The following is a 24,523-nucleotide window of genomic DNA, read 5'->3' on the forward strand; positions in this document are numbered from 1 at the left end:
CTGGGAATAAAAATCCACAAGAGGCCTAACAGTCATGTGCTGCAACTCCTTTAACTACTTGGTGTTTTGCTGAATTTTAGTTAAATGTCAAGGATTGTTTGTTTTGGGTTGATCTGTTCAGCATTCCAGTTGGGAATCGTGCAGCAAGAGCCACAAATAATTTTTCTATCTGACTCTGCTGTGTGAGGTATATTTACACCATGCAACATAGCACTGTGCATAGATCCGTGAGGTGGCAGAGACTCAAGGTGGCTCGACCATGCAACGTGGTGTCGGGCTACTGAAGGAGCCAGATTGAGGTTTTGCATCCCACTCACAAGTATAGGAGTTGTCATGCATAAAGCTTTGCATCCACAGTGGAAGCAGGCATGTCATCTTTGGCAGTTGGAAAAGAAAATTAATTAATTGTCAATCACTTCAAAACAAGTTGTGTGTTTTGGTGTAGAAAAAACCCTGGGTGGTTTCCTGTGTGACATGAGAAGTAGCTATTGTCCTACTGGTTCCTAGGAGTATGCAGTATATGCTTCATTTATTTGGCAAAGGCATTATGGATATGGAAACCCTGTTATTTCCAGAGCAGCTCTGCCTTTTTCCTGGAGACACAGCCTTCTTCCCTTTTGGTTTCCTAGTTCAAGCACCCCATGGGCTGATTTTTGTCACAGGACAGAGAGAAAGCTGGTTAAAAAAGCACTGCCCAGCAGTCTGCTGCAGGTGGGTTACTGGCCACCACCCCACCACACCTCCACTTTTTACGAGGAGATGAGACTGGCGTAAAAAAAAATCTTTTCTTGCATGCCAAATATTGGGCTTGTTTTCCTTGTACTTCTCTTAGAAAAATTTTCTAAATCCTGAATTCAATAAATAAATCACGGTCACTCTTTTTTACCGTACAGTATCCCCCTCAGGATCATAGGCCTCCACTGTCACGACCAGGGTATTGACAGGAACATCTTCAGACACTTCTGCCTTGTAAACGGTGTTGTGGAAAACAGGTGGCTCATCCACATTTGTTACAAAAACTTTAAACAAAGTAAGGGAGCTTGAGTTGTACTGCACGCCTGACACCAACGGTTCGGGGTTTGTGGCATTGATCACCAGGTTGTACACTGGAGCTGTTTCAAAATCAAGAGGCTGGATAAATTAGAAAAAAAAAAAAGATGTTTAAGTGTCCCCACTGCTGTGGGGAGCTCCCATGGGAACACACAAAATCCCCCTGTTCTCAAGGAGGAGATTACATCCCAGATACAGACGAAATAAAGGAAAGCTGTCAGGAGTAAGATGACACTGGGAACGGTCAATTTAAATGAAACCATGTGCCCATTTGGAGGCCTTCTCAGGAACTGTATTTCCTAATAATGTTGCCACCTGCCTGACTAAGTTTAATAACCATATCCTGTTTACAGCAATAGTATTTATAGCTCTGTATGAGAAGGCCTCGGATGACCTCTGCATGACAAAAGTCATGCAAGGGTTGTTGCACCGCAGTTTCTCACAATTGCCTCCTTGGAGGAGGAGTTCAAGTTGAGCCTGAAGATGGTCCACCAAATGCTGCATCTGCCTGGCCTTGGCCTGGCCAGCAGCAGATGAGCTGGATGCAAACAACACGCCACTCCTTGGAAAATGAATGATAGGTTTTCTGGACTCATTGTTCAAGTACCTTTGAGAAGGTTAATTTCAAAGGGAGAGCACTTTTGCTATTGAAATTCATGAATGCAGCAGAAAGTGTTCCTTATATTCCTGTCTCCAGCACTCAACATGAGATGTATCACCTACTGCACGCGCTGACCTTGGCTATGTCTCAGTTAACATTAGCCTCGTCAGGAACAAACTGCCTTTCCATGCTGACATTGAAACATGCAGGTCTCACTTGCAGCTCACATTGCAAAAGCCACCAATGGCCCAGAGCACCAGCAGGGAGGAGGATCTGCTACTGCAAAATCACTCATATAATGCCTTTTTTTTTTTTATTTGTTCTGTATGGTGCATAAAGACCTATTTCATTGTCCAAACCCTGCTCTGCTGGAGAAGGGGCCATCAGCAGAGCCAGTGGAGGGAGCTGCCAGTGGCAGTGGGTGGGTAGGCGACAGCAAAGGCAGGAGGATAGGTGTGCCTGAGCACTGTGCAGGCACAGTGCCTGAGCCCAAGACTGGAGCCTCCTGCAGTCTGCACCATCCTTAGGGTGTCCTCACTCCACTGCCAGCCAACTCCCTCCTCTGCAAGTCATCACCAGGGCAGTTACTGTTTTTGACAAATATATAAAGATATATAAAAGAGAAGAATAAACCCATCTATTCACCTTGTTAATCCTGACGAAACCTCGGTTTGTCTCAGAATCTGTCTCTATGATGAATGTGTTGTTTGGATCTCCTTCCTTCACTTGGTAGACGATGTAGGAGCTCCCTGTGGCAGGCTCGTCTCCATCGGTAGCTTGAATTTCTAATAACACTGTTCCTACTGGGAGACTTTCTGCAACAGTCACATTGTGATACTGAGGAGAGAGAGATCATTGAAACACAACACATCGAGCACCATCAGCAGATAAAAACTTGAGCACTACAACAAGCTTGCGACCCACAAACATGGATGTATTTTAAGCCACAGCAGCCATGTGAGGGAGGGAAGTGGTGGGTGCCCTTCACAGCAGAGACGTAACCAGGTTAGAGAGATCTGCAAAAGCATTAGTGATGTGCCCTGCAGCAGTACAGGTGAGATACCTCGCTGCCCAGGGGAACCCTGAGCTGCAAGATGGGCATTAGAGCCTCTGCAAGGTGGCTATGTCCCCCTTATTAGCCATACATTTGTCAAAGGTGACAGGCTCTCTGTCAATGGGTGATCTACTGGAACAGCAACAGTCCCAAATAGGTACCTCCCCTGCTGAAACCACTCCACGTTCATGCAGCGCTCACAGCAGCGGGGACAATACAGCTCCTCTGTGCCCAGTGAGCACTAGCCGCTGACTGACAAATGTTTAATTGCTCCATGCACCATAGGCAGTTGCCACATTAGCAGCCCAGCTCCACTTACTCTGTTTGATGTGTGCCCTGACCCAGCAGTCTCATCCTGAGACCAGGTCCTGGACTGAAACCTTGAGGTGACAAAGTCAACAGCCTGCTATATCGACATTTAGACTGCATGTGTCTAAGCTCCCATTGTCACCAACAGAGAGCTTGGCAATGCAGTCAGCAAAGCCCAAAAACCAACACAGCTTCCCCAAGAGGACAGCTACACCTGATGCGCCAGACAGGTCTCCTGAGCCTACTATACATTGCCTACAAGTATGGTGGGAGCTTAGATACCTAAACATAGACACTCCAGCCACTACAGTGTCTGCAGGGAGGCTTGGGGAGAAGTCACAGAACATCTGCAGATCTCTCTGCCAAATGCCAGCACCTCCACCAGAGGAAGAGGCAAGAGTCTGATGCCCATTCTTGAAGGAAGGGTCAGCATGTATGCATTTGAGCACGGATCACTGGACCACTGTTTGTGGTTAAAGAAATACAGCCTTTGATTTCCATTCACCTTCTGGCTTTTCCGGATACATTAATACCGTGTTTGGAAGGGAACTTGGGAGATGTCAGCTTTTTTCCATTTAGCTATTTTAATTAATTTTAAAGCCTTTTCTTCCTCTTTTCCCTCCAGAACTTACATTTCTGGAATAAACTGCTTTAGTACAATCACTTCTCTCTGTACACATAGCTTTCCACTGAGCAAATTCCCTTATATTTCAGAATTAACTATGAGTCAGTCCCACTGTCTACTGTCTAAATAGACCTCATATGCAGGTTTGCAGCAATATCTTGCCTCTATTTTCACTAGTGGATTACTCTGTCACTTGTTCTGTAAATGGTTGGTTTCCCATTGACATTCTATAGACATTGAATATATGCTCAAACACTTGTCAAATGTTATTGGGACATCAAAAAATGATGTTAAGAATACTCACATCTGATTTTTCAAAGATGGGAATCTGATCATTTATGTCGATGACATGTATTTGCACATCACATATTGTTTGGAATACTGCATGGAAAGAGAACAAACGTCATCATGGCAATCCTTCTGCTGAAAATAACTTACCTCCAAAACAATTCCCTATGAGCAAGTCAGTACTGCTAAATTACTCAATCCAAGCAAAGCCCTGCGGTTATAAGAAGCACTTAATCTCCAATACACGATCGTAGAATCATAGAACAGTTTACATTGGAAAGGACCTTAAAGATCATCTAGTTTCAACCCCCCTGACATAAGCAGAGACACCTTCCACTAGACTAGGCCACTCAAAGCCCCATCCAGCCTGGCCTTGAACACTTTCAGGGATGGGGCATCCACAACTTTTCTGGGAAACCTGTTCCAGTGTTTCACCACCCTCATCGTAAATTTTTTTTTCCTTATATCAAGTCTGAATCTATTTCCTTCTAGTTTAAAACCATTACCCCTCATCCTGTCACTACATGCCCTTGTCAAAAGTCCCTCTCCAGCTTTCCTGTAGGCCCCCTTGAGGTACTGGAAGGCTGCTCTAAGGTCTCCCTGGACCCTTCTCTTCTCCAGGCTGAACAGCCCCAACTCTCTCAGCCTGTCCTCAAAGGAGAGGTGCTCCAGCCCTCTGATCATCTTTGTGGCCCTCCTCTGGGTCCATGTCCTTCTTATGTTGAGGTCTCCAGAGCTGGACACAGAACTCCAGGTTCTCTCTCTCTCTCTACTCACAAGAGCAGAGTAGAGGGGCAGAATCACCTCCCTCAACCTGCTGGCCACACTTCTTTTGATGCAGCCCACGATGCAGTTGGCTTTCTGGGCTGCAAGCGCATATTTCCAGCTCATGTTGAGCTTCTCATCAATCAATATCCCCAAGTCCTTCTCCTCAGGGCTGCTCTCAATCCATTCTCTGCCCAGCCTGTATTTGTGCCTGGGTTTGTCCTGACCCATGTGCAGGACCTTGCACTTGGCCTTATATATATCTTGTAGTCAGTGAGAACCTCACTCTCATCCTGTTCCATTTCATTTCTCTCACTTTTTTTAACCGTATCCCTTTACCAGGATGATGATAGCTATGAATTATGTTAGCTTTCTCAATATCACTTTTGCATGTCAAAAAGAAAGCCCTGGGTTCTTATACTACTTTGTGCTCTTGGTGGGCCATCAGGCAGCACTCTCATTTTTGTTACAGTCAGACTAAAACTTCAGATCTATGTAAATCTAAGTGCTACCTGAGCAGGGGCACCCATAGCAATGGGGGTTTATGATTTTAAAAGCATGCTCTGTCTGATCATGTCCTATTCATATGCAGCTGGATTTTAGTGTTTTACAGACGTATTCATGAGCTGAAAGTTAAGGAATATTCTAAACAAAACTGTTTGGAAGGTATTCAGGTAAGCATCCAGAACAAATCACCAGCTTCTCCCCCTGCAAGGTTTTCATATCATCTGTCTAAGTGACGCTATTTGATTTACAGACAGGTCACACTGCTTTCTTTACATGACAGTTCCCCCATCCACAAGTTTTGCCTGATTTTGGACTGCAGCACAAAGCGTTAAGCTTTACTGTGAAGTTTGATTTCCTTTCCATTCAGTGAAACACAGAGGACTCCTGGGAACTTACATAAAGGACAAGATTCTTTTTTAAGATTAATTTCAGCTCTTAATCTTTCAAAACACATTGTCTGGACTCTCTGAGCAGCTGTGTTTGATTTCTTGATTTTTTTTCAGTAAGTCCCTTTGAAAGATTTTGGGGTAAACCACAACCATGATCTCTTAATTTATTTTCCCGTGTGTAAGGAAATCTTTTCTGGAGTACTTGTTAACAAGCTTCCCAGTTTATCCACATTGTGCCCTAGAGCTGGTTTCCTTCCATACTTGCATTGTGAATCATCATTAACCTCTCTGCATCTCGAGAACAAGGCGGTACAATGCCAGAGCAAGTCAGCTCCCAAGGCTGCTGCTGCTTCCAGTGAATCCTCTAGGTCTCCTCTCGTCCCTTGGACGTCGAGCACTGGGGATGCCAATGTGAACAAAATTATTCTGATGTATAACAGCAGGCATTACGTACCTGCATCTGTCACTAGCACCTTCAAGGTATAGTTGGATGCAATGCGCTTGTTTAACGAGCGGCTCGTTAACTGCAAAATCCCAGTGTCTTGCTGAATAAAGAACAGATTACTTGCAGGAACAGCGGGAACCTGACTTTCGATTTTGAACCGCAGACGAGAGTTAAGGGTGTCCTGCTCATCCATGTCCGTAGCAAACAGTGTGCCAATATTACTTCCTGTGGCAGAGGAGAGATCGGAGTCAGATAATGCAGTGGTTCTGTTCCTCCACAGAGGTACACACTGACAACGGTGATACCAATGCAATAAAAATACAATTGCGTGGAAAACACTGTAATGAACACAAACTTTTGACTTTCGGGAGTTTTTCCTTTAGCATCCCAACCATCTGTTCTGGGCTGGAGGCTGTCCAAAAGGACTGGGCTACGTGTTTTGATCAGAAGTGACTGTAACAACAGACACTTCAGCCTTGAAACAAAAAAAAAACCTGATATGAAGCCTTAAGGTCAGATTTCGATAACAGCCCATAGAAGTCAAAAGGCGTTATGCCGGAGGAATGTCTGGATGAGGGAAAATGGGCCCATGCCACTTTTGCAGCAGTGTTTCTTGTATTAGTAATAAAAGCAGTGGTTTTCTTTTTATGTTCTAAGAAGTCATTCAAAATCACGGTTGCAGGAAAATGCAATTTTATATTTTAAATGGAACAGCATTTTTTAAGCAGGGGTCTTAGGTTTGTCCTTCTCAGATTATTAAAATCCCTTCCACATGAATAATTAAAGTGAAAACAACAGGGCTATTTGCACAGGAAAATATTTCTCTAGGAGAGCTACATTTTACTCTATGAGATCAGAATTTGTAGCTTTATTTTCACCCCACAGGAAATACTTACAAGACTAGAATGATGTGTATAAATTAGTAGAAGCTGTTTTCTTACCTCCACCTTCATTTTCTTGAACTTCAATTACAGTGAGAGCCTGTTGGCACACAGGGGGATTGTCATTAATGTCTTCCACAATGACATGAATGCGCAGAGGCTTGTCCACCAGTTCTCCCTGGTTATCTTTTGTGACCACAAAGAAAATATACTGCAATAAGAATATAGAGATTAGATGTGTTGAATGTCTACTGTGACAATATTTTGCATTTAAATGTGTAACTACGTGAGTGTTTCATGCAAATGAAATATCCCCTCATATATTTGCTCAGTATTTCCACTCTGTTTAATTTAGAACTCTTCCATCACCCCTTAGTGCCTGACGTCTGAGTTCTCAAAAGAATTTAAGTCCTAAATACTTCACTGCACTGTGAACTTGCTCTCGTAAAAATTCAAAAGAAAAAGCAGGAATATCTCATTTTTGTCACTTTGCAAATCCATCTGTCACATACAGAGATAGGATTCCTCCAGTATATCTGATCTCTGGACTGTTCTGTGCCCAAATTTCCTCCAAGAACAAAGAGGACAGAGGGTTTTCTGTCTAAAAGACTCCCCTACGGGGAGCTTCAGGGTAACTTTACAGTTGCAACTGCAAGTTAAATTCTGCTTCTGCTGTGGAGAGATCCCTGAGGTCCCTGGGATCTGAAGCAGATCTGAGACATCTAAATCTCCTGTCCTCTACAGATGCCACTGCCTACCTCTTGCTCACGCACTTACAATCCTGCCATGGTTGATCCGTGTTGTACATCATACACTTGCTGTGGGCAGGGATTGCTACTGCCAGACCCATGGAGAAATGTTGTGGGGTACCAAAATGAAGGCTGTGTAGTAGGTGAATGCGCTTTCCTATCTATCAAGTAATTCCCAAACAGAAATGAGAAGAAACAGTTTTTAATTTCTTTTTTTCCCCCTTTATCCTTTCTAGTGAGGTTTCGAGCTTTCTCATATTTACTCTGACACCAATAATTAGCTTCCTGCTATGGTCTCTCCCATCGGTGAGGTTTTATGTGTTTACTTACAGTATCCTCTTCTTCCCTGTCCAATGGTTTGGTCACATAAATAACCCCATTCTGATCAATGGAAAATGGGAGCCTGGGGAGTTTTTCTTTTTCAAAAAGGTCATAAATTACATCTGGCTCATTTGACTGCACCTAAAACCAGAAAAAATAAGTCAGGATAGGAAGTCAGAAGTGTAGACTGAGATTTAACAGGGATCATTTCTGGACCACAAACAGATTGCATTCCTGTTAGTTTTACAGACCAGAAAATTAACAGTTTGGCAGGCTTTTGGGACAAGCTGCAGAAAACCAGACTGATAATCCACCTCTGCTCTCTGAATTGTTGTAGTGAAGCTACTTTACCTCAGTTTCTCCGTCTGTCCAGATGGGCTATGACACCTTTTTTATGGAAGAGTTTTGAGGTGTGGAGCTAAACAGTGAGAGGAAAGCATTATATGTATTTGAATGTCTTGACACTAATTTATTCCATCTCCTTACACTGTCTATTCTTGCCTCTTGCTTTGGTTTATCTAATTCAGAGATACAGAACAACAAAAGAAATATCCAGTATCTGTCTGCACGTGTGTGTGCGTGCTCTTTAGGTGCATCACAGCCTGTGATGAAGGATCTTTAGTGGGGTGCTTCAGATTTAAAATGAAATGCAGTAAACAGACTGCCAAATTAATGAAGCAGTCAGTATTACTGTTTATGTTTTACATTATATAGCAGCAACTGCATTTCATCTTCCCTTAGGCAGAATCAACTTTTCGTTGGCTGCCACATGAAATTTATATGCAAGTGAACCCAAAACGGGAACATCGTTGCATGTTAGTTTTTCTTCCACCTGCTTTCACTCTGGACTTCCTCGGGCTGTCACTTGAGGCCAGTGGGAACAGCATCAAGTCAGTTACTCGTGCAAACAGGATCTGAGGAATCCTGCCATGTCCGAGGGATGACGGCATTGGGAGTGTCAGTGCCAAGGCATTTTTCAAAGACAAACATTTCTGAAAGGCTGCTGGCCTGTTAGTTAATATTTACTGATGTATATATTGCTATCAGTCTGCAGCTATCAGCAAAATATTTTGTGTTTGCCCTGTGAAAAGATGACTGTGGGAATGCAGGATGCTGAAGGAGGGCATTTCAGCCCTTCTTAGGTACTTTGATATAGTAGGTGTGCTATGTCACACAAAACTGGTCACAGCAGATGTCCCTGAGTGCGAGGGACTGCCCACAGCAGAGTAGCAGTGGAGCTGGTCTTCTGCCAGGCCCTTCTGCGGATGGAAGAAGCCAACTTCAAAATAACCTTTAACAGGTTAGCTTTTGGTTTGTCCAAAGCCTGGAGGGCCTGTGGTGTTAACTGAGGCTGAAAGTGCTTGAAGAAACCCACTGGGAGAGAAGAGCAGCAGCTCCGCAGAGGCACCCAATTGCCACATGTTTGTGTGGGAGCTCCTTTAGGGTATCTCAAGAGCTTTATCTTTCATATTGTGCCAAAAAGCCTTGTAAAGCATCTTTTTTTCTTCCAGTCATTACACTGCAACAAAATTCACCAAGTGTTTTCTCTGTCTCTGGGATATTCTCACACACAGATGGTGCTAACAGCCTCTCCAAACTGAAGGGCAAAGTCCAGTCCCTTTAATGTTTGTATTGACTGTATCTCAGTCACCTTCAAAGCATTAACTTTCATACTAACAATAAGTTAATGAGACTTGCACTAAGGATAATTTCCAAAGGATACTATATAAAAAATAACTGGGAGGTGCCAAAGTCCTTCTGAAGAGCCTGGTGTTGAATACAGTGGGGGCACCCTCACAGTCAGCTGGGAGAAAACGACTCTGTGCCATCGAGGAGAGGTGCAAGGAGCGCAGCCAATGGCTCTACCTGGCTAATGTTGACAGGGTGGACCTGGGTTGAATTTTCTTGGATGCGGATGGTGGGGGGAGCTTTCCACAGGCTCTCCTTCACAGTGATGATCACATCAGCGCTGCTCGTGAAAGCATTCATTGTCATCCCTGCCATGTCCCTCACGGTGACAACGAGCGTGAAAGTGTCCTGCTTTTGAGGATCTAAGTAATAAGAGCCTAGAGACAAAGCAAAGAGCCAAGTGAAATGAAGCAGAGGCTGTGGACATGGTTCATCTGCCTATTGCCTTCTACATGCACCATGCTTCTCTGTCTGCTCCAGGATCACTCCTTAGATGGGCCTCTGTGCCCAATCTGCAAGCCATTTCCTCTGGCTTCTCTGAACGATACAGCACAGCATCATGTAGATGTAATCGTATGAGACCTCATTGCTGTGGTCTCATGTTGTGCAGATGAATCACTGAACAGCCCTCACTCCTGTTAGGCACTTGTTCAGCCCAGCAGAAGAGACAGGGTTTTTAAATCATTGCAGTTTAGTTGGGTTGGCTGAGTGGTTGGCTGAGTTTTCTCTGCTTTTTTTCATGTTACTGCTGTTGGTTTTTTAGATTTCAGGGAAGAGAATTAATCCCAAGATATGACTCAGCACAGTCCTGATGGCCAAAGGATCTACCTCTCTTCTCGATGTACTTTTAGATCCCAGTCTCCATTTCTACTAACTTCCCTTGAATTTGAAGGGACAAAAAGTTTCCCAAAACCAGGGCCTCTGTAGAGTATGTCCCATTGACTCCATTATTCATAATTTTACATCAGAACTGTGTCGTTGTTTTGTTCCTAGGTATGCCCAAGAACTCTTAGAATCATAGAATGGTTAGGGTTGGAAGGGACCTTCAAAGGTCATCTAGTCCAACCCCCCTGCAAGGAGCAGGGACATCCCTGACTAGATCAGGTTGCTCAGAGCCTCATCCAGCCTGGCCTTGAACGTTTCTAGGGATGGGGCCTCCACCACCTTTCTGGGCAACCTGTTCCAGTGTTCTATAACTCGCATTGTAAAAATTTTTTTCCTAATTTCTAGTCTAAATCTATCCCCCTCTATTTTAAAACCATTACCTCTCATCCTCTCGCAACAGGCCCTACTAAACAGCCTTTCCCCATCTTTCTTGTAGGCCCCCTTGAGGGACTGGAAGACCGCTATCAGGTCTCCCTGGAGCCTCCTCTTCTCCAGGCTGAACAGCCCCAACTCTCTCAGCCTGTCCTCATAAGAGAGGTGCTCCAGCCCTTTTATCATCTTCGTGGCCCTCCTCTGGACCTTCTCCAACTGGTCCATGTCCTTCTTGTGTTGGGGGCTCCAGAACTGGACACAGTACTCAGGTGGGGTCTCACCAGGGCAGAGTAGAGGGGGAGAATCACCTCCCTCGACCTGCTGGCCATGCTCCTCTTGATGCAGCCCAGGATGCGGTTGGCCTTCTGGGCCGCAAGGGCTTGCTTTTTGACAAACAAGAATTTTTTTACATACCCATCTTACTCGGTGAGATCGCTCCAGTTACATTATTGATCTGGAAAAGCATTTCTGCATAAGGGTTTGGAAAATGATGGAGAATGCTATATGTCAGCTGAGCATGGGGAGTTGTAGGATCATCACGGTCAGTAGCATGGACAAACATGAAGGGCTTGCCTGTTCAGATTAGAGAAGAAACAGTGGTAAGAGGAGATTGAAACCTCAACACACAGTCCATTCAAGCAGCGCTCTCAAGCCAGACAAGCAGCTTATGGTGAGCTGCCATTGTTTCGTAATGCATATCTCATGGTAAGTCGTACTTGTGTGTGGAGGTTGTATTGACTGCGTACCATCCACCAGCTCTGCTTAGTAGGTTCAAAATATCTGTGAAGACCAGTTGATGAAGAAGGTGACAGACCAAACTCGGAGAGCTATCTGCTACCTAAGAATGCCTGCATCAGGAACGTAATGCACTGGTGTCTCTTTAAGGCCACTTTGCAGTCCTTGTACAAATCAGTTCAATACAAAGCAGCTTGAGAAAAATGCCCTGCAGCTGTGACACAATTATAATTAAAAGAGCAAACATACAGTGAAAAAAAAAGTATTTAAATGCATGGTAACGTAAATTAATTTTTGGCTTTTGATCACCAATACAACATTTAAAATCTTTTTAACTTGAATGCAGTTGGAGAATACACCAAAATCCTGCAGAATGGTTTTCTGACCCCATGGAGCTTTATATGCCTACTCTTTAGCGAAAGTTTTTTCTGGAGTCTGTAGCCGCAGTGATAACTGCTATGTGAGTTCTTTGTTTCATTTCCAAGTTGTAAGTCTCAAACTGCTCTTTGATACTTTCCTGATTTCTGGAGTGGAGCACTGCAATCCATAACCTAAGACTCTCTCCTGAATGGGTCAGCCCACATTCTGAGAAGTATCAGTCGCAGTAAACACATACCCTGTATCTAAACTGGCATTTTATTTCACTGATGTGCAAAAACATACATATTCTTAGCATTTTCTTTCTGTATAGTCTTTGGCAACCTTTAAACTTTAAATTCCTTCTAGTATAGGGGTTTTTTTTTCAGTATAATGGAGAGGGCAGCAATATTTGCTTCTTAAGTGATACTTGCAAAGCAACAAGTACTATGAAATATTTCTGATCTCACTGATGCCTTTACACCACGTAGTGGTCACCTCTTTGCCCTTTCATCATGTTATGCATGCTCGTATCCTTCTTTTATACAATCTTGTGGGAAGGAAAACTGGTCTTTTTTCAGCTTGTCAAAGTGTAGTACCTACTTTATCTTCCTGATTAACTAATCTACCTAGCTTCCTACTAACTATAATATTTGATTATTACAACGATTACCTGGACGGGAGTTCTGCCTCACTATTCCAGTGTACTTTATCTGGTCAAATTCTGGTGGGTTGTCATTGATATCCTCCACATATATTGTAACAGCGTATGGACCGTTCACTATATTTCCCTCTTCATCCAGACTTTCCACCTTGATTTAGAAAAAGAAGGAACAGTAAAGAAATATTTTCATGTAGATAAATTAAAAGACAGAAATGAACATCAGGATGTCAAACACCAAGTCATTATTACTGTGAAGCAGATATGGTGAGAGCCATCACTGAGTGGCTCCATCTACAAAGACAAATTTACCAACGTAGCACACTGACAATAATTCACCACAGTATATAATGCCTACAAAACAAAATAACCTACTCTTGCTTTTGATTACACTTTTCAGAAGGCAATTTCTCACTTCCAGTCTCAGCAGACCACTTATATTCTTGCACACTTTAGACTTCATGCTTTTCTTTAAATAGAAGTAGATACTTTCTAAAGAACAAGTAGAAAACCTAACATGATATAGCGGACTCAAGTGTGCTATTGTAAATAGCAACCAGAGAAACAGACTCACCCAAGGGTGCATAAAGAAAATGTAATTCTTAGTTCTGATTACATTTTTGTTCCAAACAATATGACTTCTTATTTTTCAGCCTTCTTCAACTTTAAAGCACCAAGTATATATTATGTCTGACAGACTTTCTTTTGTTTGCACATAGTAGATCAAATCATGATTATTTATGCCTAATCAAGTATCATTTTTCAGTTCTGTCATCACTTCTTGTTTGTAAAGGATTCCCATGTTTAGGGTTAATAACTTTTGGGGCTAGAAAATTGTCCTCTCTAATGCCAAACCAAGGGTGCTTTAGAGCTGAGAACACGAAACCATTACACCTGAAATGCTAGACTTTACGAAGAGAGCTATGGCTATTTAAAACATCATCATGTACTTTGTCCATTCAGATGCTGATCCTCTCATGATCACCTCTTTCTCAGTTGCTAGTGCCTCAGAAAAAGACAATACAATTTTTGACACAGAATAGGAGCACAAGGCTACACTGAGACCAAAAGATTGCCTACCCCCTGTCCCACTCCCAACAGTGTTTATGATGAGATCCTTACAAAAAGGGTATAACAGCTGGACAAGCACACGGTGCTCTTTCCTCTAATAGCCTCTGACATCTGCCAAACAGCTTTCTGCTGTTACCTAACGGAGGTTAGATCTGTGCCTCGGTGTCTAAATGTCATTTATTCACATAATTTGTCACTAAATAGATTATAATCTTCCTAAGTAGATTGCAATAGTTTATTTTGCCATTCCAGGCATGGAATTCACCCTATCAGTCTTCAGGGATAATAAGTGAATCTCATTCATGAGGCCAGATTTCACTTTCAGTGTCCTCCTTGTATTAGGAGAATTAAAGAATTGGGGTTGGCATTAGGGTAATTTTTGTTTTCTCAGCATAACCTTCCTGTGCTAAGGAGCATTTTTCTTGTGCATAAAACCATATGTCTTTCAGCAAAGCTCAATATTAGAAATTTAAAAGCTATCAGTAAACATAGATGAAAGAATTTGAAATTTCAACAGTTTTCTGTTAATTTCAAGTTTATAAAAAAAAGGTGAATATGAATAATCCCCCCTTCCTATCTTTCATTGATTCTTTACCTGCAGCCTGTGCACCGCTTTGGTCTCCCAGTCTAGAGACCCATTGAGATACAGGATGCCTGTCCTCGATGCAATGTCAATTATTCCATCTTTTTCACCAGTTGCTCTGAAACTCACAGCAGGTGGCTCCAATGTGAACTAGAATGGGAAAAAATCAGAGGGAAAATCATCCTTTTTTTCAGCATTTTCTCCATAATCAAAACAATTTCATGCTTTTGTGTCTTTTAAAAGCTATTGCCAACAGTGTGCTTGGCTGAGGGAATGATATTCTAAGAGTCTGCTCAAACAAATCTACTCTTTTCTGATCTTCAACAGAAGAGTTTTCACATTGTTTCCTGAATGCTGCAGGAAATCCCAACTGTGGTTTCTTTCCAAAGCAAACGTCTGCTTAGGACAGGGCTTTGAGCACGGGAATGGAAAAAAATGACACACATTCTCCATTTGTCTGGGAGCTGGATCTGTCCTTCTGTGGTTGTAGCTTTGGAAACAAAACCTCAGAGCTGAAGGAAAATGATGACACAAGTTACATGGAAACCCATTCTCTAGGAATGCTGATTTTATTAATCTCTATCTTAGGATATTGTCTTAAAATGTGTTTGAGAGAAGGAGTTTTCTCCTGTTTTTAGCATGTAAACTCTTGAAATCCAGATAGAGGAAGTCAAAGTTAATTTCAGATGCTCTCGGGGGATTATTCTTCCCACCAGCACAGATGGCAACACTGCCTGTGAGGTCAGTGTGTGCAAACTATGGGGGTTTTGACCAGAATGGATACTGAGAGATACTCAATTACCTGGTAAATGAAACGCACTCCCCCTCCTTCTGGAATAGAGAAATTCATGTCCTTCAGAGGCCCAGTTACATCCAGGTGCCCCAAATTCTGGCACATAACCTATGAGAGAGAGAGAAAGGTATGGAGGAAAGCAGCTGAGGGATGTCTGCTGTCACCATGCATGAACAGCAGCTCTCCATCACTGAGCCTCTTGTAAGTTATGTTGCTGTAATATGATGGAGGAGGCTCTTGCTGGTTTGTACTGAGCACCTCTGGGTTCTTTAGTGCACATTTGTTTTTAAAAGTAGTGTTATTTATTAATTAACTTGAAAACAAACGTTTAAGCCCTGCCCTTTTATAACCACTACATAATTAAATAAGATTTGATCTACCTTCAAGAGCAAACAGAAGCACCAAAGAGCTGAATAGAGACTGAGAGCAAGAGGAAGTTCATAAAAGCATTTCTGCATCACCTCTGTGTCCCCAGTAGGATCAGCCACATCCCAGCCAGAACACATACCGTCCTGTGGCCACCAGTGTGTCAGGAGACCAAACGGCACATCTAGGGATGAGGAGGAACTGAGGCTGCACCCCTTGTAATTTCCTCACTAAATTCAAATCTTTTTTGCAAGGGAAAAAGTTGGACCTCCTCAGGTCCCCTACCCCACCATCCTTAGTGCCACAGCCATTTGGGCAAGCTGCTTGAGCCTGGTGCCTTCACATCAGTTGCATGTGAGTTGCCAGGGCAAACATGTCCTGCTGATCTTTGGCTTCTACCTCGTGGCGAAAATGCCGTGCAAATCTGTCTCAGCCTCTGCTTTCTTCCTAATGCTGGCAATGCCTTCTCATGGTGTTTTTTCTGGCAAATTTTTAGTGAGTTTTACATGAGTTTTATAACCACCCTTTCCCTAGTGTCCAAAGACCTCCAGACATGCTTCTACCCTAATGTTTCAAGGCTGTTTCAAACAAAATAAGCAAAGCAAAAAGTAACCTCCTAAAGCAGCCCTTGCACACAAGAAAATTCAGCCTACAGTTCAGATAATCTACCTGTTTCCTCAAAGGCAAGACCAAACTCCCCTGAATGTCTGCTCTTCTCTCCCTGTCGTCCCAATGCTGAGGAGTTGCCTGCCAGAATTAGGGCTCCATCACAGCTAGAATTCCCTTTCTTCTGGTGCAAAAATGACTTTATTCTGCTTTATAGATTCACAGTGCCATTGCCACCCTGCCCATCACCCCATGGAGTTGGGCTTCGGGAGTGCATGTTCTCTGCTGCATGACTTTTCCCCTGGATTTGGTCCTGTTGCTGCTGGGACAGCTATTCGGCCTTTCACAGAAAAACACAGCTTACGTATTACCAAGGGAAAACTTAATTCTGGCTATGACAAAAACATAGCTAAGTTCAGCACAATCTACCCTAAAGCACTGCTCTGTGTGTGTGTGTGTCAGCAGTGATGCTTGAATTACGCCAGATTCTGCCTAATAATAGCCAGAGATGCTGCCCTCCTTGCCTGCAAGGGTTTGTGACTCTTTCTGCAAAAGGAAAACTGGAATATTGTGAGAAGTGGGGAAGGAGGAGGACAGATCTTAGTGAATGCTAGTGATAGTAGAAAAAGATTTTTTTAAAAAAAAAAGCCATGTAATAGGTACACACACCAGGAAAGAGTATTTTCAGCTACCCTTTACTATTATTGCTAAATGCTGACTGCTGGCCTCTGCCAGGGACATGATAGCAGGACCCCGGATCTGACCTGCTACAGCTGTTTCCACATCACACTGGTGGGCACAACCCGGCTCCTGGAGGTTTAACCCAGGGCCATTTTGTGGAGGGGTTTTTCTTGGTCGTGTTCCTCACTGTGGAGGAACAAAGGCTGATGCCATAAAACTCAACGGGTTCAAAGTGCAGGCTGTGAGGCAAGGAAGAGATATCTCTTCCTGTCGATTAAAATTACTTTATTTGAACCATAAATATTTTCAAACGTATATCTACAGCATGAATCACTACTCAGGGGCCTGAAGGGGAAATAGGGCTTTCTCCTTGGCCCGTATCTGGCTGGCATCCCTTTTGAAGACGCCTGTAATGGCTGCAGAGTGGCTGCACGGGGGTCAGCGCTGCCACAGGCAGCAGCTCTTGAAACGGGAAGGAAAAAGGAGGTACTCCCTCCTGTATATCAACACCACCTCCAGGGTCTCCATATTCTGAGGATTTTTTTTTTTTTTGGTAGACTTGAATTTGACTAATTTTTAAATCTTTTCTGTTAATTTCAGTTGTAAAGTAGAAGTCACCACTGTAGCCTTTACAGACATCAGTAAATCTATTGAATTTAATAGATACAAAATACATTGCAGTTCCAGAAAATCCTCTGAAAAGGGATTCATATAGGTGGAATACTGAGGATAAATAATTAATATGCATGGTTTAAACTATGTGCCATTATATGTCTTATAATATATTTATTGTGTCAGCACATGAGTGGATTATAACACACATGAACACATGATACAGATGTCTTCACTGTTTGATGATTTGTTGCAGTATTTTTGAATCTTTTCTAGCATGATATCCACTTATTGGAAAAAGTAATATCTAAGGAGAAACTAGAAGAATCAAATTGGTTTTTTAGTTTTTTTTTTTCCTGATGATTGACATGTCATCTTAACTTTTGGCCATGGGGCTGCACTCCCACAGCCGCTTTGTTGGCACACACCGCCAGCCTGCCCTGCAGGCTGGGACGCCCCGCGGGTTAGAGCTCAGAGGCTGACAGGCAACCTTTGCCGTTTGCTCCCAGATAAACGAAGGAAAAAGCTGTAACTCACCAAGGGAATGACAAGCAGAAATTGAAGTCCACACAGCTTAAACATACTGCAATATGCTTTGCTTCAGCTCCTGCGAAGAAGAGGTGATAGTCACTTTAACCCCGTAGAGTTGGCCCAATCTGTTTGCGAATAAAGGCTACAGCTAAGCTCTCCCGAAGCTGTAGGGAGAGAGCAGCCGAGGAGTAAGCTCTGAAGGACCACATGCAGCTCTGCCCGTGGGATGCGAGACAGCTGGCATTGCCAGGATGGCCAGGAAGGTTGTGCCTATCAAGTCTGTTTCCAGTGGTGCAGGAGGTGCCGCATGCTGGGAGAACCTCAAGCAGCTGGCAGAGGTTTGAAATTGGCAGAAAAATTCAAGCCATGCAACCTTGCAGTTGCAATGATTCTATGTCACTTAAACCTCATTTTCATTTCTGCTTTACTAAAGGCAACAACACTTTCACAGGAAACACTATAACCACAAGAAGATGCAGGTCTTCCAGGGACCATCCTGAGGCCTCTGTTTTCTGGTTACAAAAAAAGCCACTGTTCAGTGCAGCTTGCAGAGGCAGGGGAAGCCAGAGGTGTCTGCACCTCTTAAAATAACATGGCTACTGGAAACAAAATTTCCAAGTCTAAGGAGCACTGTCTGCCTCCAATTTAAAAAAAAATTAAAATGTGAGAGCACACTGCCATGACCTGTGTTACATCCTCCTGGAAGCTAGATAGGCTCCTCAGAAACTTAATACTGCTTTCTCACTGATTCTAGATGTTAACAAAAAGGACGAGTGTTGCTCACGTCTACAAGTATCCTTCAGCCACCACAATCCTGTGGAGGCTCCCAAGGTGAAGAAGACAGTGTGGAGGCACAGCTCCCGCCAGATACCTTCCTGCTTGGGCTTCCCATCATACCTTTCCTCCCTGCCCGCCTTTTCTTTCCTCAATGGCTGACCAAAAAGAGGACCTGGAAATACAGAAATTACTGTCCCCACTGCTGTTTTCTCCAGCACTCATTTTAGGACCTATCACAGGTCTTTATCTTGCAAGTCCCATTCTGAGCAAGGTCTTACTGTGTGTGCAATTACACCCTTTGAAATTACTAAGTTCTTTCCTTGGCCTAGAGATATCTGTATGGGCACTGGAAGAAAAGAAAATAACACTCCTTTGAAAACAGAATTGATCAGGAAAATCATTAAACTTGTCAGGAAACAAGGGCTGAAGGTGAACGCCCTGTAGCCACCAGGCAATGATGCCTGCCGAGTTGGCCCCTCACTGCCCAGAGGAGATGGTGCCTGGCACAGGCAGGACAGAGGGATACAGAAGATACTTTGAACCTCCTGGGAAGACACTTTCAACAAAGACCATTGCTCATATTTCCGTGAGATAGTCAACGGAAATTCATTCAGTTCCTCCGTCTGTCCAACAGCCTCTCCTGGTCTCCTCCTCCTGGTCTCTTCTGAATATGTTGGCCAGTATCAGCCACACTTAATAGCAGGGTGGGAACTTCAAAAATGAATTTTGTACTAATTTGGGGTGGCAGGTGGGACAGAAGACCCAAAGGCATGCCCTCCCTGAGGGTGAGGCTGCCGTGTGTGCCCAGCGGCCTGTATGGTTTGGGGGAGACACGGCTGTATGTGCCGTACAGAGCTAAAAGTGCTGGGGGGGTAGGGGGGGAGGGGCAGCAAGAGGTGAGGAAAAAGGGTATGGGGTGGTCCAGGGATACCATAGTATGGATTCAGGGGAAAGAGGAGGAGCATGACCTACAATGGTGAGGAGAAAGTTTAAGGAAGGGACATATCCAGCCTTAGTGCAGGGGACAGAAAATGCTGGAAAATGCACTCCTTCATGTGGCTGTTCAACTGCACGGTATCTCAGGCAGGTTTCTCTCTCCAGATCCAACAACAAAATGCAATACTGGAAATACAGCTGGTTTGTAGGTTACGGGTTTGCAGGATAAGTGCCTTCAACATTCCCTTATCTTAGAATATAAATATGATTCCCTAACGTCGTGTCATTTGTGGTGCTTGTTGCAAGGCCAGGATGAGTGGCTTGATCAGCCCTCAAACATTCATTTTTGCCTAGAAGCTGCTACCATGCCTCGTGAAGCATCGCACTGCCAAGGACCAAAGCCCCAAAATAGATGCTCCTCTGTCACTCAGAATAGAGTTTCAGTGTATATAAATGCATACAAAAGTTTTCAACAGTAGACAGCTTCAGGATTAGAATAGGATCAGCTTAACTAAAAGCAGCCTGAGATCTGGCTGAAGACTGGAGCCATATTTTCCCCTCCATTTCTTTGTTTCATCTCAGTGCTATATCCCTAATAATCCCTTATAGTTCCTCTGCCTGAACAGAAATCTCTAGGATAACCAACATACAAATATCCCAGTGGCTTTCAATAACAGACATTCAAAGAACAAAGAATATTCCCGGAGGTTAAAGATCAGTAACAATCACAAGTATTTGATTCCATGAAAAAAAAAAAAAGTTGATTTTCTTTAAATGATTGATCTCAGTTGTTGGAATTCAGTAAAGAGAAAACAGAGGAAATTGATCCAAATCAAATACAAACCAGACTAAGCCTTAGCACAGCAGTCATCCATTTTACAAGGACAGCTGAGTTCCTAATGCTGCCAGAAAAGCCTTCAGCAAAAGCCTTGCTTCAGCTTTTAAAATCTTTCCATGAAATGACAGTTCAATTGTCCCTTACCTGTAACAAAAAAAAAAAGCTTATTTTGCTCTGAAAATGCTTCCTTCTTTCCGCTGTGGGAATCACCTTTGTGCAGGTTGGTAGTGTCCGTCCCTGCTTCTCCACACAGTTTATAGTTCCTCAGACTCACCCCAGAGGTTCAGCGGCTCAAACATTAACAGCATGGAGAATTATTGATTCTTAATGACTAGGTGTGGTATGAAACGGCAGCCATGTAAGGAAGTAATGTCGCTCTGACATAGTTTACAGCCTTCTGTATTTTTATGTCTTTTGGGATTTTCTTTCTGAATTCAGTTGTTGTTTTTTTTTTTTTTTTTTTTTAGTGGGGCTGAGAATGAACACGTCGGGCATGGGTCGGAGCTGCAGGGGGAAAGTTGTCCTTTCTGGAGGAGAGGAGGTGGAAAGGAGGTGTGGAGATCATCTTTGCTACTTGTCTAGTCACAGGGATAATTCTCATTCAGAAGACAATAATTTGGATATAAAGGTGACTTGTCACAGCAGATCTGTGCATGGGAAGGACGCAGCCTAGTTATGAGAATAACTCATCCGTCGTCAACTCAGAAGGTTCAAATTCTGTCTGAGCTATGCAACAAATTTACTTTGGGCAACTTTGCAAAAATCACTCTATTTTCCCATTTCCAGATACTCCTCTCATAATGGATGTAATAATTCCTTTCCCTCCTGTGTCATCTTTCATGTCTGTTTGGGTTTTCAGCCTTTCAAGAAAACCAGTCCCTGCTCGTCTCTGCATTATAGCACCTGTAGTAAGGGGAACTGAAATCAATTGGACTGTAAAGGACTAAGGTAAAATAAATAATAAACAACATATATTTGGAAAAAAACGGAAGTTTCCAAAAAAATCATAATCCTTAAAAAGTTATGCTTTCTGCTAACTCACTTTTTAATATTGTGCTTATTTCAAAAGTTTTGAACAGGCTTATTTTATTCTCTCATGAAATGTTACTTTTCATCCTGGTCCTAACTTCTGCTTTCAATTTCCTCAATATGTTAGATTGCTCTTGAACATTATTATATTATTTGTGCAGTGCATTAACTATATTTCATCCAAAGAAAGAAGGGTTTACCATCAATTACAGCTGAAAGGTGTACAGTCCTGGGAAAGGTGAGTTTTCTGTTTGTGCTTCAAATTCCACTTTCCCCTCGAAATCAGCATTTGTCTCTCCAAGAAAAAACCTCTAGACCATGCTTCCAGCATACTTTCAAACACAACTGTTCTCCATTTGCTCATGCACTCAGAATGATTCAGACTTTCTCAAAGCCGCCTGCTAGCACTGAGTTATCTTTAGAGCGCAGCTCGGAAACAGCAGTTTCTATTAAAGCATTAGAACCCATTGTTAATGATTTCAAAGTAAATATAATAAGGAGGAAGGAAATTAACTTTCTTGGAAATACGTTGACTTTAAGTGACTTAGATGCAGTTTAATTGTGTACTAGTTGGATATGAATGAGAAGTACTTTCAGCATGAAGTATAAATTTCACAACAGCCAGAATTCATACTGCAATAATAAATTCACATAAACAAATTCATAAGATCTTTTTCAGTTCATCTGTATGTGACAATTACTCAAGTTGTGATGTCAGAACTTAGACACTCATAAACAAGTTAGGCTTTTGTCTTTCGAATGCTAGAGTCTCTGCTTGGAAGTTCAGTTATTAGGAAGTGCAGTGATGCACTTGAAATACAAATTTAAGGTACCTATAGGCTTAACTGAATGCCTATATTTCTTTAAGTCACTGGAAGAGGTGAGTCTGCTCAACCCTCCTGTCTTTCTCTGGCTGAAATAATTTCCCAGCCACAGAGCAACTGCTTACAGGTTGTAATCACACAGAAAAAAAAAAAAATCTCCCATGTCAAACACATTACAAAGTCCAGAAGCACTTAAAGCTTTACAACAGTCATAACATGGTGCCACAGATAAAATCACAAGAAGAAACTCAGCAGTGAGACTGGTGCCTTGAGCCAGCTGTTTCTCTGAGTAAATCTGATGAAAAGAAGGCAAACGTCCAGGTGTTTACTCTGTGAATCATTGTTCAACGAGTCAGTTTTTCCAGAAACAACTCTTCTTGTATCATTAGTCACATCCTTTTCACTCTTCCCATTTATCAACTTTGCCATTTCTCTCTTGCTCCTCTCTAATTTTTTCTCTCTCTTTACTTTTTCCCTTTGTTTCGATTCACCTGATGTCTCTTCATGTACCTCTTCAGTTTGCAAAACTAACGGGACCTCCCTGGCCTCAGCTTCTTTCTCTTTCTGCTTGTTTGAAAATATTTTTTATAGATCTCTCAGGGCATGATAATTGCACAACATCATCAATATGTGTCAAAGTGAGCTAGCACCAGTGGAGGAAAAAGAAGCATAGAAAAATAATGCTTAAAAGAAACTCAAGTTTTTTGTTATCTAGTTCCTTTACTTCTCCTGAGGCAGAGTCAGCTACACTTGTAACCTCCTTGATTGTAAAAAATGCAAATAATGGCCACTCCTAGTCTCCATAGGTAATCCATTGCGGTACTTCCAGACATCTGCTCATTCACATTGTTGTCCTCTGGACGCTGCGCAGCCACTCTCCGCCTTTGCTGATGAGCTGTGCCCCAGATTCTCCCAGGTGACACTCTCCAGTGCTGCTGAGGACAGGTTTTCACAAACAGTATTTCTGGAGCAATGCAATTCTTACCAATGCGCTTACGAAGTATTTTTGTGTTATCTTCATTGCATTGGTAGTTGCACTTCCATAATTCTGATTTTGTCTGTATTTGCATATGCTCTATACTCACCTTTAGTGGTGTAACCTACTTGTGACTCCCTTTGTGTTTCCTTTGTGAGTTTGAGGACACTGAAGAACTCTTATTTAACAAAGTTATTCTTATCACCCTTCCTAATACTACTCCTGCATTGGGACATATTATGCCCTTCATTTCATTATATTGAGACCTGGTCATTCTTGCTAATGCTTTTCTTTGGTTTGTTTCCTGTGAAATTCTTCTTATCAATAATCTTATTTTATAGAAATCTACTTTTTTCAAGTCCATTGTAATTTTTTTTTCCTTTTTCCTCTTTCATTTTTGCAAGGACTGTGGATTCTCATCATGGTATAATTACCAGACACTTACATCAGCGCTATCTCCTGTGCTTTGCACTTCAAAATAAATGTATTAATCTCCATCAACATTTCACTTTTTATCCTGGTAGAATTTTTTTTTTTTTAAGCACTTTACCCTTCCATTCAAACAGTCCAGTCTCAAATTATTCAACCAAATCCCTGTGGTTCTCATAATCTTGAGGAGATATCGAGTGATACAGGGCCCCATATTACTTGAATTTATGATGTTCTTCAGACCTTCCTTTTACATCTCTCACTCTATTTTAATAGCCTTGTCCTTTCTCCTGGTTATACTCCTGTTCATGTTGAGATAATTTGCATTTATACAATGACACAATGTGTGGTGTTGGGGAGAGGGAACTTGGACAAAAAGCACAAACCAAGAAGATCAGATGGACATAGATTTGTGAGCAATTGTCAAAAACAAGAGGCACCATTGTAAAGGGGATAAGGGGATGAACAATGTAGGCATGTGTTGGGATAGGAATAAAGCATGACACCAACGGTTCACCAAGTTCCCTGCATAATTTTTGTACTGTGGGTCTTCACCAGCAGCCCCCTTTGATCCTCATTTAAACCATTCTTGCTGGCCTAGCCAACAGGAGTACAACAAGGATAAGCAGATGTATCCAGCAGTTCACAGTACTGATGCTTGATGGCCAGGGTCAATGAAGCTACACCACCTATTCCCTACCCAGGAGATCTGGCCCTTGAATGTCTTTGCCTTGGATGGGGAAAGTCTTACCTGAATCATCCCTCTTCCCAGAACTTGATACTCAGTT

General features: G+C 42.6%; 1 protein-coding gene across 1 annotated transcript in view; it reads right to left on the reverse strand.

The window, feature by feature from the left end:
- The window catches only part of CDH17 (cadherin 17), a 28,589-nt gene extending 10,584 nt beyond the window's left edge, over positions 1 to 18,005 (reverse strand). The window contains exons 1-12 of the mRNA XM_086742481.1: positions 17,933 to 18,005; positions 15,140 to 15,238; positions 14,350 to 14,487; positions 12,696 to 12,834; positions 11,345 to 11,503; positions 9,851 to 10,050; positions 7,994 to 8,125; positions 6,975 to 7,125; positions 6,043 to 6,258; positions 3,944 to 4,020; positions 2,297 to 2,488; positions 887 to 1,131 (exon numbers count right to left, since the gene is read on the reverse strand). Of these exons, the coding sequence (XP_086598607.1) occupies positions 887 to 1,131; positions 2,297 to 2,488; positions 3,944 to 4,020; positions 6,043 to 6,258; positions 6,975 to 7,125; positions 7,994 to 8,125; positions 9,851 to 10,050; positions 11,345 to 11,503; positions 12,696 to 12,834; positions 14,350 to 14,487; positions 15,140 to 15,238; positions 17,933 to 17,977 (1,793 nt within the window). The 5' untranslated portion in view covers positions 17,978 to 18,005. The remainder of the gene's footprint in view (positions 1 to 886; positions 1,132 to 2,296; positions 2,489 to 3,943; positions 4,021 to 6,042; positions 6,259 to 6,974; positions 7,126 to 7,993; positions 8,126 to 9,850; positions 10,051 to 11,344; positions 11,504 to 12,695; positions 12,835 to 14,349; positions 14,488 to 15,139; positions 15,239 to 17,932) is intronic.
- Between the last annotated feature and the right edge of the window lie 6,518 nt (positions 18,006 to 24,523).

The sequence above is a fragment of the Chlamydotis macqueenii genome, chromosome 2 (assembly GCF_036417535.1).
Source record: "Chlamydotis macqueenii isolate bChlMac1 chromosome 2, bChlMac1.mat, whole genome shotgun sequence".
In the NCBI taxonomy this organism is placed as follows: Eukaryota; Metazoa; Chordata; class Aves; order Otidiformes; family Otididae; genus Chlamydotis; species Chlamydotis macqueenii.